This window comes from Salmo trutta, chromosome 39 (genome assembly GCF_901001165.1).
Source record: "Salmo trutta chromosome 39, fSalTru1.1, whole genome shotgun sequence".
In the NCBI taxonomy this organism is placed as follows: domain Eukaryota; kingdom Metazoa; phylum Chordata; class Actinopteri; order Salmoniformes; family Salmonidae; genus Salmo; species Salmo trutta.
In genome coordinates this window covers 13,796,730-13,811,176 of record NC_042995.1, presented here as the reverse complement: position 1 = coordinate 13,811,176, position 14,447 = coordinate 13,796,730, and the positions used below count along the sequence as shown (strand labels likewise).

The 14,447-nt window shown below is 42.1% G+C and overlaps 1 protein-coding gene across 2 annotated transcripts; it reads right to left on the bottom strand.

Annotated features, from left to right (window-relative positions):
- Positions 1-7,245: 7,245 nt before the first annotated feature.
- On the bottom strand, positions 7,246-12,612 carry LOC115179765 (uncharacterized). 2 transcript variants are annotated; one of them, XM_029741498.1, is made up of 17 exons: positions 12,546-12,612; positions 12,032-12,170; positions 11,231-11,373; positions 10,968-11,003; positions 10,824-10,881; positions 10,048-10,190; positions 9,895-9,921; positions 9,726-9,786; positions 9,492-9,634; positions 9,302-9,337; positions 9,158-9,215; positions 8,382-8,524; positions 8,229-8,255; positions 8,060-8,120; positions 7,826-7,968; positions 7,637-7,677; positions 7,246-7,320 (listed from the first exon to the last, which is right to left on the bottom strand). In XM_029741498.1, the coding sequence occupies exons 2-17, from the start codon at positions 12,153-12,155 to the stop codon at positions 7,305-7,307; spliced, it is 1,260 nt and encodes a 419-aa protein (XP_029597358.1). In that variant the 5' UTR covers positions 12,156-12,170; positions 12,546-12,612; the 3' UTR covers positions 7,246-7,304. The 2 variants fall into 2 exon arrangements, with proteins under 2 accessions (XP_029597358.1, XP_029597359.1); XM_029741499.1 differs by having other exon boundaries at positions 7,246-7,319; positions 7,642-7,677.
- Positions 12,613-14,447: the final 1,835 nt, after the last annotated feature.

Sequence of the window (14,447 nt, the reverse complement as noted above, 5' to 3'; positions counted from 1 at the left end):
GATGTTTCAGCTAAACGCATACATCTGTCCAGAAGATTAATAACTGGCCGTGTCATTTTTCATTTCAAGGGGATTTGGCTCAAGGTTATGGTGTTTCTTCAACTTAAGAGGAAAGAAAATATATGTGTGTGTGTGTGTGTGTGTGTGTGTGTGTGTGTGTGTGTGTGTGTGTGTGTGTGTGTGTGTGTGTGTGTGTGTGTGTGTGTGCGAGAGAGAGAGAGAGCGAGAGAGAAGGCAGGTGTTTTATATGCAGACAGGTTTGTGGCTGTGAGGACAGAAAGAAGCATGAGAGAAAGAAAATTAGCTGATACCATCTGTTCATCAGCCTCCTGTCCAAAAACCCAAAACCTACAAGGGTATTTCAGAGAGAGAGCGAGAGGGGGGTGCGACGAGTGGAAGTATTTGGAGTGTCACACTGACAGTGATGGATCTTTGGTCTAGAGCTTCAAGTTCCTCAGTTGTCACATCAACAAGGACTTAACATGGTCCTCTCACACCCCCTCAGGAGGATGAAAAGATTTGGCATGGCCCCTCAGATACCTGCTGCATCACTGCTTGGTATGGTAACTGCAACGCAGGCCATCTCAAGGCGCTACACAGGGTGGTGTGGATGGCCCAGTACATCACTGGAGCTGAGCTCCCTGCCATTCCAGACCTCTATACCAGGCTGTGTCAGAGGAAGACCCAGGAGAATTGTGAAAGACCCCAGCCACCCAGGCCATAGACTGTTCTCTCTGCTACCACACAGCAAGCGGTAACGAAGCACCATGTCTTGGACCAAAAGGCTCATGAAGAGCTTCTACTGTACCCCCAAGCCATATATTTTTTTAACCTTTATTTAACTAGGCATGTCAGTTAAGAACAAATTATTATTAACAATGATGGCCTACACCAGCCAAACCCGGACGACACTGGGCCAATTGTGCACCGCCCTATGGGACTCCCAATCACGGCCGGTTGAAATACAGCCTGGATTCGTACCAGGGTGTCTGTAGTGACGCCTCTAGCACTGCGATGCAGTGCCTTAGACTGCTGCGTCGCTCGGGAGGCCATAAGACTGCTGAACAGTTAATCAAATGGCTACCCAGATTATTGAATTGACCCTTTTTTGCACTGACACTCTTACATTGATTCTATGCACGCTCACTCTACCCACACACTCCCACATGCTTACACAGACACTCCAACACACACTCACTACATACGCTCACACACACACAAAACACACATACACATACACACAGACACTTTCCACATACACTGCTGCTACTCTGTTTATTATCTATGCCTCTACCTACATGTGTCATGGCTCAGGAGAAGACCCAGATGCAGACAGTTCAAAGTAACAAAAGTTTATTACAAAAACAGGGGGCAGGCAAACGACAGGTCAAGGGCAGGCAGAGGTCAGTAATCCAGAGCAGAGTCCAAAAGGTAGAGAACGGCAGGCAGGCTCAGGGTCAGGGTCAGGGCAGGCAGAGGTCAGTAATCCAGGGCAGAGTCAGAAAGGTAGAGAACGGCAGGCAGGCTCAGGGTCAGGGTCAGGGCAGGCAGAGGTCAGTAATCCAGGGCAGTGTCAGACAGGTACAGAACGGCAGGCAGGCTCAGGGTCAGGGCAGGCAGAGGTCAGTAATCCAGAGCAGAGTCCAAAAGGTACAGAACGACAGGCAGGCTCAGGGTCAGGCAGAACGGTTAAAACTCGGAAAGTAAAAAAATAAATTAAAAAAAACAGGGACTAGAGAAAAAAACAGGAGAACGGGAAAAACGCTGGTAGGCTTGACGAGACAAGACAAACTGGCAACAGACAAACAGGAGAACACAGGTATAAATACACTGGGGATAATGGGGAAGATGGGCGACAACTGGAGGGGGGATGGAGACAAGCACAGACAGGTAAAACAGATCAGGGTGTGACAACATGTACAGTCGTGGCCAAAAGTTTTGAGAATGACACAAATATTAATTTTCACAAAGTTTGCTGCTTCAGTGTCTTTAGATATTTTTGTCAGATGTCACTATGGAATACTGAAGTATAATTACAAGCATTTCATAAGTGTCTAAGGCTATTATTGACAATTACATGAAGTTGATGCAAAGAGTCAATATTTGCAGTGTTGACCCTTCTTTTTCAAGACCTCTGCAATCCGCCCTGGCATGCTGTCAATTAACTTCTGGGCCACATCCTGACTGATGGCCGCCCATTCTTGCATAATCAATGCTTGGAGTTTGTCAGAATTTGTGGGTTTTTGTTTGTCCACCCGCCTCTTGAGGATGGACCACAAATTCTCAATGGGATTAAGGTCTGGGGAGTTTCCTGGCCATGGACCCAAAATATCGATGTTTTGTTCCCTGAGCCACTTAGTTATCACTTTTGCCTTATGGCAAGGTGCTCCATCATGCTGGAAAAGGCATTGTTCGTCACCAAACTGTTCCTGGATGGTTGGGAGAAGTAGCTCTCAGAGGATGTGTTGGTACAATTCTTCATTCATGGTTGTGTTCTTCGGCAAAATTGTGAGTGAGCCCACTCCCTTGGCTGAGAAGCAACCCCACACATGAATGGTCTCAGGATGATTTACTGTTGGCATGACACAGGACTGATGGTAGCGCTCACCTTGTCTTCTCCGGACAAGCTTTTTTCCGGATGCCCCAAACAATCGGAAAGGGGATTCATCAGAAAAAATGACTTTACCCCAGTCCTCAGCAGTCCAATCCCTGTACCTTTTGCAGAATATTAGTTTGTCCCTGATGTTTTTCCTGGAGAGAAGTGGCTTCTTTGCTGCCCTTCTTGACACCAGGCCATCCTCCAAAAGTCTTCGCCTCACTGTGCATGCAGATGCACTCACACCTGCCTGCTGCCATTCCTGAGCAAGCTCTGTACTGGTGGTGCCCCGATCCCACAGCTGAATCAACTTTAGGAGTCGGTCCTGGCGCTTGCTGGACTTTCTTGGGCGCCCTGAAGCCTTCTTCACAACAATTGAACCGCTCTCCTTGAAGTTCTTGATGATCCAATAAATGTTTGATTTAGGTGCAATCTTACTGGCAGCAATATCCTTGCCTGTGAAGCCCTTTTTGTGCAAGCAATGATGACGGCATGTGTGTCCTTGCAGGTGACCATAGTTGACAGAGGAAGAACAATGATTCCACCACCACCCTCCTTTTGAAGCTTCCAGTCTGTTATTCGATCTCAATCAGCATGACAGAGTGATCTCCAGCCTTTTCCTTGTCAACACACACACCTGTGTTAATGAGAGAATCACTGACATGATGTCAGCTGGTCCTTTTGTGGCAGGGCTGAAATGCAGTGGACATGTTTTTTGGGGATTCAGTTCATTTGCATGGCAAAGAGGGACTTTGCAATTAATTGCAATTCATCTGATCACTCTTCATAACATTCTGGAGTAAATGCAAATTGCCATCATACAAACTGAGGCAGCAGACTTTGTGAAAATTAATATTTGTGTCATTCTCAAAACTTTTGGCCACGACATTACATATTACCTCAACTACCCCTGCACATTGACTTGGTCCCGGTACTCCTTGTATATATTCTCGTTATTGTTGTTTTTTGTGTTACTATTTCATATTTATATTAGCGCATTTTTTTAAACTATTTTTAACTCTGCATTGTTGGGAAAGGTCTCGTAAGTAAGCAGTTCACGGTAAAGTCTACACCTGCTGTCTTCGGCGCTTGTGACAAATAAAATTAGATTTGTTTAGATTTGATTTAAGTTAGAGGAGCTGAAGTAAAAGTGCAATATCAAAAAGACCAGTTTGGACAAACACAATGTCAGTGATTACATAACTTTGGGTGTTAGTCATCTACCCTTTCCTTTCCAATCCATTTAATTTGGGGGCAGCTACCCGTCCCGGCTTCTCTGCTGGGGAAGATAATGGGAAAATGTAATTAAGGCAGTTGGCAGTGGGCTCTTGTCACAGGGGGATTGTGGGGGATATGGCTTCTGTGGGCTGATGGGGAGATAATCTGTGATAGGATAATGGCTGACGGGAGAATAGCACTGAGGTTCTTTATGGCAGTAATAATCAGTACCTCGACTGGCCCTGCAAGGTGAGACACACACAAGCATGCACACACACACACACACACACACACACACACACACACACACACACACACACACACACACACACACACACACACACACACACACACACACACACACACACACACACACACACACACACATAAAACACTTGCAGGGGCGGACACACATACACACACCTGCATGCTGACACCACACACAAACACCCACACAGGGCTGCATGATATCAGTGTCAGCTGAAAGACTCCCTCCTGGAGTTGTATTGACACAAAACACTTAGAGGGTCTCTACACTTACCCAATCATGGCAAATCACTGTTCCTAATGTCTGGCTGTCACACCTGAGGGGACTGTAATGATAGCTCAGAGCAAGGAAGGAAAGAGCCCCTTCTGCAACTCATAATGGAATCATTGGACCTATCATGTGTTCTGCTTTATCTTATTGCTCCTCCTTTGTGTTACTTTGAGTTCCTGTACTACTTTATTTCATTGCACCGTATGTCTCAAGTGCTGTGATTGGCGGATGCTTGTGTGCTAATTTGAGTGCTTGTATTGTCACTCTGGGTGATAAGAGTGTCTGCTTAGTGACTGAAATGTAACGTGCATGTCGACGTAATCGTAGTGTACTTCAGTAGGCGTCATCTTGTTGCTTCTATTGGAATGACCATAGATGGCACTCTGAGAATGGAAGTTCAGCTCTCTCGCCATCCTAAAGTCTATATGTTTCATTATTTATGGCTGTAATGTATGCTAGAGACAACATTGAAAATTCAGGGTACAGGGACAAAAAAATGGAGACAGTGTGCGCCATAGTCATTACACATGTAAAAAAAGCCCTGCAATGTAATTACGGCCTGTAAACATCACTCACACACATGCACACACACACACACACACACACACACACACACACACACACACACACACACACACACACTGTCAACACATACACATCCATTTTCAGAATTTTCTCATGACAGCCCATTGGATCCTAAATGCCACTCTTCTCTTGGCTGTCTAATCAAATTGAGCAGAAGCCTACCATAACCCACACAAAAACATGGCAATGTTGCATCCACTGCTCTTGTTTATTGGTGCGATTTTGGGGACACAAGAAAACTGTGTGTGAGTGACATTTGATAATGCAATGGCTCTGAACAGACTGAGAAAACTCTGCCCTCTATTGGTCAAGTCAGCCTAATGTCCCACCCACATTCCAAATTGCAGGGATCATCAACTAGATTCCGGTTTCTTCTTAGCGGATGGTTGGGGGACCGGAGCGTAATTACAAATAATTTGGAAATTGCAAATTGACCGCAAGAAGCGTAGTGACAAATTATTGATACACATTCATGGATGTAAAGGCCCTTTGGTTAAGAGTTCAGAAATGTCCACTGCTGCTTTTTTCCGTGTGTCCAGAGTGGACACCTTTGGCCCTGTGGATCCTGGCCGTGGAGAGCTCCATAAGTACAATTTCCTTAAATGTGAGCAGCCATTGTTGCAATGGTAAGTGATGAGGTGGAATCCACCTTTGTACAATCCACCTTTGTTCCTACCAACCACACTCTCTGTTGCCTTTCTGACAAGTGCAAATCAGAGTCATCACAAAGCAACATCCCTATTGGAGCTAATGACAGTATTTTATCTATAGGTACAGAGGTGACATGGTTGACTTTCCCCCAGAATTCAACTCCCCCCCTGAATTTGGAATGATAGGTGCTAAAAATGTGGATTTGGAAATGCAAATCAACCTGATGCTTCTGTTCTCTGTAGTGTTGCATATTCAATCTGTGGTCTCTTTCTCCCCCAAATTAACAACTTTATTACAGAGTCAAGTTTAGACCAATAGGCTATAGGACACGGCAGTAGTAACATGGAACTCATAAAATTGATACGAAGGAGGACATTCATTTTAGTAATTGAGATTCTAGTATGCAAAGAAGTGGCCATAGCGGACATCTTTTTATGTATTTTTGGATATTTTGAAAAGTTTCTAAGTAGTTCTTCCTGAAAGTAGTGTGAATAGAGGGGGATATGTAATGTCTAAGTAGTTCTTCCTGAAAGTAGTGTGAATAGAGGGGGATATGTAATGTCTAAGTAGTTCTTCCTGAAAGTAGTGTGAATAGAGGGGGATATGTAATGTCTAAGTAGGTGGTTTGTTTCTTCACTGGAATCACGGGTGGTAGTTGAACGCTTCCCATAGCTGAGTTAAGAGGTAGTAGAGCTGATTTAGACCAGTTGATCTTGTAACCAGACCATGAGCTGAATGCTGTGAAAATAAACATTATTGGCTGGAGGGATTTCTGAGTGTTTGCGACGTAGAGCAGAATGTCATCTGCATACAGAGAAATTGCTTGTTCGGTCTGATTTTGATATGTGAGGAAGCAGAATTCTGACATATGCTTTGTGCCAGCGGTTCAAGAGAGAGAGCAAATAGCATAGGGGAGGCGGGACAGCCTTGTTTACATCCTGGTTGTATGGTAAATGGATTAGACTGAGTAGTGCCTGTAGGTATAATAGAAGAAAGATTCACATACATGGTGCGAATCATATGTATGAATCTAGTCCCAATTTCTCGCATGGAATAGCCTTAATTTCTGGAACAAGAATAGACTGACGAGTTTCAGAGGAAAGTTCTTTGTTTCTAACCATTTTGTTCCTGTAATCAAACCCACAAATGCTGATGCTCCAGATACTCAACTAGTCTAAAGAAGGCCAGTTTTATTCCTTCTTTAATCAGGACAACAGTTTTCAGCTGTGCTAACATAATTGCAAAAGAGTTTTCTAATGATCAATTAGTCTTTTAAAATTATAAACTTGGATTAGCTAACACAACGTGCCATTGGAACACAGGAGTGATGTTTGCTGATAATGGGCCTCTGTACGCCTTTATAGATATTCCATAAAAAATCTGCCGTTTCCAGCTACAATAGTCATTTACAATATTAACAGTGTCTACACTATATTTCTGATCAATTTGATGTTATTTTAATGGACAAAAAAAGTGCTTTTCTTTCAAAAACAAGGACATTTCTAAGTGACCCCAAACTTTTGAGCGGTAGTGTATATATATATATATTTTTTTTTTTTTACTTGGGGGGCCAAATAAAACCACCCACGGGCCAAATTTGGTTGGGAACCCTGCCATATGGGCTGGTATTAAATAAAATAAAAAATGGACACAAGAATTGAAAGTGTAGTGTTTATATTTATTGTAAATTACAAAATAGTTAATTCCTCATAGGGTCTAGTCTTCTTCATTCTGTTGGAGGAAACAGACAGTCTGTCAATACCTGATTGTTTTGTGAATTAGGAGTGTAACATTAGTAAATGTGAAGGGTTCTTTAATATTTTTTTAAGACTATGGTCATTGTAGTTAAGGATTGTGAATAGGAGTGTAGTGAGTACAATGTTAGTAACTAATGTGACTGGAAGCATACCCTGTGATGAGATGAGTGGTCAGGGGCAGGAGGATGAATGGGAAAGAGAAACGGGGGTTAACACAAACTTTACATCACTGTAAGTTCAGTTAAATTACATTGTAGCATTAAACACATTACATTTTGAAAATGCTGGTACCTCACAATGGGGAAAAGCCCTCTAGGAACCTCCTCAGCAGTCTGGAAGCAAAAACAGACTTGTTTGAGAAATCTTATATAAACTTATAACTTATATCAACATAGTAATATAATGTAGAACTAGAAATAACAACCCGGATTTCTTTCAGACTGATCTGAATTCATTTCACCATTAATAATAACACCATACCAAGTCAGCAAAGTGATTGACTCCCATGGTGAAGCTCTCCAGGCCATTCTCTGCTCTCTTGTTGTGTTCCGTCACCATCTTCCTGGTAGCTAGCCAGATCTCCTTGCGCTTAGCTTCCTCCACGGTGGACGGATAGGTCTTTCCTGCAAGCATGAAAAACGTCAACTTGTTTAATGAATTTGACTTTATGTATACGGGAAATATCTATTTCAGTTAGTGTTGAACCAGTTTTACCATATTTAACTTTCCATGTTTCAAACTCCTTGTGCACCTCTGCTTCCTCCCCATCTTGAAGCTAAGGAATAAGAGAGTTCTCAATCATACAATTACCACCACAAATGATTGATTCATATATTCATTAACCTTATAAGTGAAGTGCATTGCAGTAAGTGCGTGACCCTACCCTTCGTCCTGTAACCTCCGCAGTAGTCTGTGAAAGGAAGCAACATGCATAGTATCAAGAAAGCCTATAAGAAAAGTATCATCAGTAACCAAATAAGCAACCTCCAAGTTGAACTGTTTTATATAGTAGGCCTCTCCCTGACAGTGATCATACCTTGTCAGAAAGATGATTCATCCCCATGGTGAAGCTCTCCAAGCCAGTCTCTGCCCGCTTGTTGTGTTCCATCACTCTCGCCCTAGTCGCTAACCAGATTTCCTTACGCTTGGCTTCCTCCTCGGTGGAGTTATAGGTCTTACCTACAAACATGTCCATTTAGTAAATATTAGCATCTGCATTCACCAATACTAGGCTAACACCACACTTTATTTTAAAAGCTTATTTCCCTTTAATTATTTAGGGGCCATTGTACTACTACCATTGGAAACAGTAGCCGTCTCCGAATACCCATACTAGCGTACTAAATAGCATGCAAAAAAATACAGTTTTATAGTATGTGACATATTGAAAAAATAGTACTTTGAATATGTAATCTAATGCACAATTGCGTTGATTCCCACCATTCATTCATTTTGGTACAGCGCTACAATTTATCTGATTACCAGCTGTTGTCAAATACGTGAGTCGGAAGAAACAAGTGAATTCTACTAGATCAAACGCCGAAATGAGTATGCAGTTTAATTATGTAGTACGCTATTATGGGTATTCGGACACGGCCACTGCCTTAAAATAAAGCCTCATTCAGTCACAGGAGGCTAGTAATAATGGCCGGAATGGTGCAAATGGAATGGCATCAAACACCTGGAAACCATGTGTTTGATGTATTTGATACCATTCCACTCATTCTGCTCCAGTCATTACCATGAGCCGTCCTCCCCATTTAAGGTGCCACCAACCTCCTTTGCATTCAGTTAGTATTAAACCAGTTTTACCATTGTGAGTTTTCCACATCTCAAACTCTTTGTCCACCTCTTCTTCCTCAGGTCGAGGCTGAGACACAAGACAGAGTTCTTCATCATACTATTATTATGATTAACCATATAGGGAAATGCGTTGTAAAGACTGTGGCACTTTACCATGGGCAAAAGTCCTTTAGGAACCTCCTCAGTAGTCTGTGAGAGGAAGCAAAAACAGACTTGTTTGAGGAATCTTATATAAACTTATAACTTATATCAACATAGTAATATAATGTAGAACTAGAAATAACAACCCGGATTTCTTTCAGACTGATCTGAATTCATTTCACCATTAATAATAACACCATACCAAGTCAGCAAAGTGATTGACTCCCATGGTGAAGCTCTCCAAGCCAGTCTCTGCTCTCTTGTTGTGTTCCCTCACCATCTTCCTGGTAGCTAACCAGATCCCCTTGCGCTTAGCTTCCTCCACGGTGGACGGGTAGGTCTTTCCTGCAAGCATGAAAAACGTCAACTTGTTTAATGAATTTGACTTTATGTATACGGGAAATATCTATTTCAGTTAGTGTTGAACCAGTTTTACCATATTTAACTTTCCATGTTTCAAACTCCTTGTGCACCTCTGCTTCCTCCCCATCTTGAAGCTAAGGAATAAGAGAGTTCTCAATCATACAATTACCACCACAAATGATTGATTCATATATTCATTAACCTTATAAGTGAAGTGCATTGCAGTAAGTGCGTGACCCTACCCTTCGTCCTGTAACCTCCGCAGTAGTCTGTGAAAGGAAGCAACATGCATAGTATCAAGAAAGCCTATAAGAAAAGTATCATCAGTAACCAAATAAGCAACCTCCAAGTTGAACTGTTTTATATAGTAGGCCTCTCCCTGACAGTGATCATACCCTGTCAGAAAGATGATTCATCCCCATGGTGAAGCTCTCCAAGCCAGTCTCTGCCCGCTTGTTGTGTTCCATCACTCTCGCCCTAGTCGCTAACCAGATTTCCTTGCGCTTGGCTTCCTCCTCGGTGGAGTTATAGGTCTTACCTACAAACATGTCCATTTAGTAAATATTAGCATCTGCATTCACCAATACTAGGCTAACACCACACTTTATTTTAAAAGCTTATTTCCCTTTAATTATTTAGGGGCCATTGTACTACTACCATTGGAAACAGTAGCCGTCTCCGAATACCCATACTAGCGTACTAAATAGCATGCAAAAAAATACAGTTTTATAGTATGTGACATATTGAAAAAATAGTACTTTGAATATGTAATCTAATGCACAATTGCGTTGATTCCCACCATTCATTCATTTTGGTACAGCGCAACAATTTATCTGATTACCAGCTGTTGTCAAATACGTGAGTCGGAAGAAACAAGTGAATTCTACTAGATCAAACGCCGAAATGAGTATGCAGTTTAATTATGTAGTACGCTATTATGGGTATTCGGACACGGCCACTGCCTTAAAATAAAGCCTCATTCAGTCACAGGAGGCTAGTAATAATGGCCGGAATGGTGCAAATGGAATGGCATCAAACACCTGGAAACCATGTGTTTGATGTATTTGATACCATTCCACTCATTCTGCTCCAGTCATTACCATGAGCCGTCCTCCCCATTTAAGGTGCCACCAACCTCCTTTGCATTCAGTTAGTATTAAACCAGTTTTACCATTGTGAGTTTTCCACATCTCAAACTCTTTGTCCACCTCTTCTTCCTCAGGTCGAGGCTGAGACACAAGACAGAGTTCTTCATCATACTATTATTATGATTAACCATATAGGGAAATGCGTTGTAAAGACTGTGGCACTTTACCATGGGCAAAAGTCCTTTAGGAACCTCCTCAGTAGTCTGTGAGAGGAAGCAAAGACACGGAGACTCAACAAAGAGACTCAACAGGGCTGCTAAGAAAATATCACAGTAGTAACTAACTATAATATAAATAAATCATTTAAACTAAAACTATGGGCCTAAGACGGATTTGGAATGTTATTGTAAAGCCAGTGGCTGAGCTAGAATTTCTAAACTAACTAGTTAAATTGAAAGTTAATCATTTACAAGTAAATATTGAACGGTACCAGGTCAGCAAAGTGATTGACCGCCATGGTGTAACTCTCCAATCCATTTCCTGCTCTCGTATTGTGTTCCATCACCTTCTTCCTCGTCGCTAACCACATCTCCTTACGTTTGGCTTCCTCCTCGGTAGACGGATAGCTCTTCCCTGCGAATAGACTCTAAATGTATCTTTCTGTGTTGACATTTTGACAACTAATTCATTGTCGATACAATTATAAACTGAGTATACCAAACATTAGGAACACCTTCCAAATACTGAGTTGCCCTCCCTCTCTTGCCCTAAGAACAGCCTCAATTCGTCGGGGCATGGACTCTACAAGTTGTCGAAAGTGTTCCACAGGGATGCTGGCCCATGTTGACGTCAATGCTTCCCACCTTTGTGAAGTTGGCTGGATGTCCTCTGGGTGGTGGACCATTCTTGATACACACGGGAAACTGTTGAGAGTGAAAAACCCAGCAGCGGTGCAGTTCTTGACACAAACCAATGCACCTGGCACCTACTACCATACCCCGTTCAAAGGAATTTAAATATTTTGTCCTGCCCGTTCTCCCTCTGAATGGCACACAAACAGAATCCATGTCTCAATTGTCTCAAGGCTTAAAAATCCTTCTTTAACCTGCCTCCTCCCCTTCACCTACACTGATTGAAGTGGATTTAACAATGGATGGTTCAATAAGGGATCACAGCTTTCACCTGGATTCACCTGGCCATCCTATGTCATGGAAAGAGAAGGCATTCTTAATGTTTTGTATACTCAGTGTAAATATCCATTGGTGAAATATTAGTACTGAACCAGTTTTACCATATTTAACTTTCCATGTCTCAAACTCCTTGTGAACCTCTGCTTCAGAGTCTTCAGGAAGGGGTTTAGACACCACAGATGATACAGTAACAGCCACCAATAGAAGGAGCACGAGAGACTTCATTCTAGAGATGAGCGGCTAAGGTAGAAAACACATCGAAAGATCTGGCTCCAGCTCAATATACTCAAATAGGCCATATTGATATTGATACACTCAAAGGCTTATCCACATCCTCTGACTTCTCCCCCAAACCACACACACACACACACACACACACACACACACACACACACACACACACACACACACACACACACACACACACACACACACACACACACACACACACACACACACGGTCCGCCTTGTGGGGACCAAGATTTTGTCCCCAGTTAGTCACGACGTCCCCATACGGAAGGTGTGCAAACAGTTGAAAGTCCCCATTGGGTCAGCAAAACCAGAACACACACACACACACACACACACACACTCGACAGCGATGCTTTACTGTACCTTCTCCCTGTGATCGTAGACTCACAGTGCGTTGTACCACTGCACACTGCCACTTTATAGCCACCAGTGACACAGTAGACAAACAAAACAGATGAACTCTGTACCTCTTTCAAAATCACATTGCACAAGCACACAATGCTGTCTTTCACAATCACTTCCAAAACAGCCTTTCTGAGAAGTAAAATTAACCCTACGTTTCCTAATCTAAACATCATCTTGATTCAAAGTCACCTGGTAGGTTAATTCCTCATCACTTTACAGTTTCTCTGTTCAAATAAGTGTCAAGCAAAAGCACAGCTACAATACCTCATGGCAGTTGGATTCCTTTAAAAATCTGCGACTTCCAATACTAAAAGTAGCTTGGACAGCAACTAGGATAGTGACATGAAATGTACATATTTATAATTAACGTCATAAATTTGGCATACTAACCAATTTCTGTGTTCTATTCATGTGCTGTTCTAATAATCAATTTCTGTGTTCTATTCATGTGCTGTTCTAATAACCAATTTCTGTGTTCATGCAAGTGACTGATTATCACTATCAGTATCTGCAATTTGGCAGTAAGACCAAACCTTGTTTTGAGAATGAAAGATATCTCAGTTTCAAGGTCTCAGCTTGGAGAGAACAAGCCTTGTGAGGTATTGGTCTGCCACATGCATGAACCAGTATTGGTTGGTCTCATGAACGAACCAAACGTTTTCCGTTTCTTCTCTTATGTACTGCAGACAGGTCAAATTTGCATGACTTAGCTTATTCATCCTTCATTATTAACGGGTCTGCCCAGTTGGAGCTCCAGATCGACATGTGTACATGGTGCATTGAGTTGGTTGGAACCTCTCCAGGTAATTGTTAATAAACAATGATTCATTTAAGATTGACTTCGAATGTCCCTAGTGGTAATTTCCACGGGTTAGGGCCAAATCAGCATTTTGACATATCCCTCCTGTTTTTCTGACTTCCTGGAAGATTTAATCTGCTTAACCCAAACATTACCCCAAGTTTTCACCTCATTGTGAAACCAAAATATTATGATCTTATTATTGTATTTTGTTTGTAAAGCCCTAGTTATTTTCTTGCTTTGACAAAGTCATTTCTGAAGATTCTAATTAATTTAACTGTTACGGCTTGGTAATCGTGGAGGAGGAATGAGGCGCAGGATGCAGCGAACACAGGGTAGTGGTGTTTTTAATATACACTCACACAAAAACAAATGTTCCCAAACACAGGGGAGAAAACACATTTGGCGTAAAACAACGCCGACACGAACATAAGCCGTCTGACAAGAAACAATCCCGCACAATACGGAAGCGGGCCAGCTAAATTAAATAGCCCCGCTAATTAACTAAACTGAACACAGGTGCCCAAAACCAAAAAAAAGGGAAAACCAAAAAGGGAATCGGTGGCAGCTAATAGGCCGGTGACGACGACCGCCGAGCGCCACCCGAGCAGGAGGGGGCGCCACTGTCGGTGGGAATCGTGACATTAACGTGATTTACATTTGTCTCTCATTTTAAGGTCAACCCTGTTATGTGAACTGGACAATCCTTTTACAACGGTGAAACTATTCCTTTATAAGTAAAATATATTTTTTTAAAGAAACATTGGACGTCAAATAGTAAAATCATAGTGTCAAAGCAGGTGATCTGTTTCACTATAGTCATTTTTCTGAATTGAACCTTTTGAAATGAGACATTTTTTTTTTATGAAGTTGAACATATGCTCTTTATGAAAGAATCTTGACAATTTTGTATCGTTTATTTTTTTTTACCAAATGACTCTACCCAAATGACACTATTAGTTCATGACAACACAACAGGTAGAATTCAGCAGGGTATCTTACCTCCGCAGTTCAGTACTCCATCCTGCATATATTCTACTGTGCTCCTACTCATGGTCAAC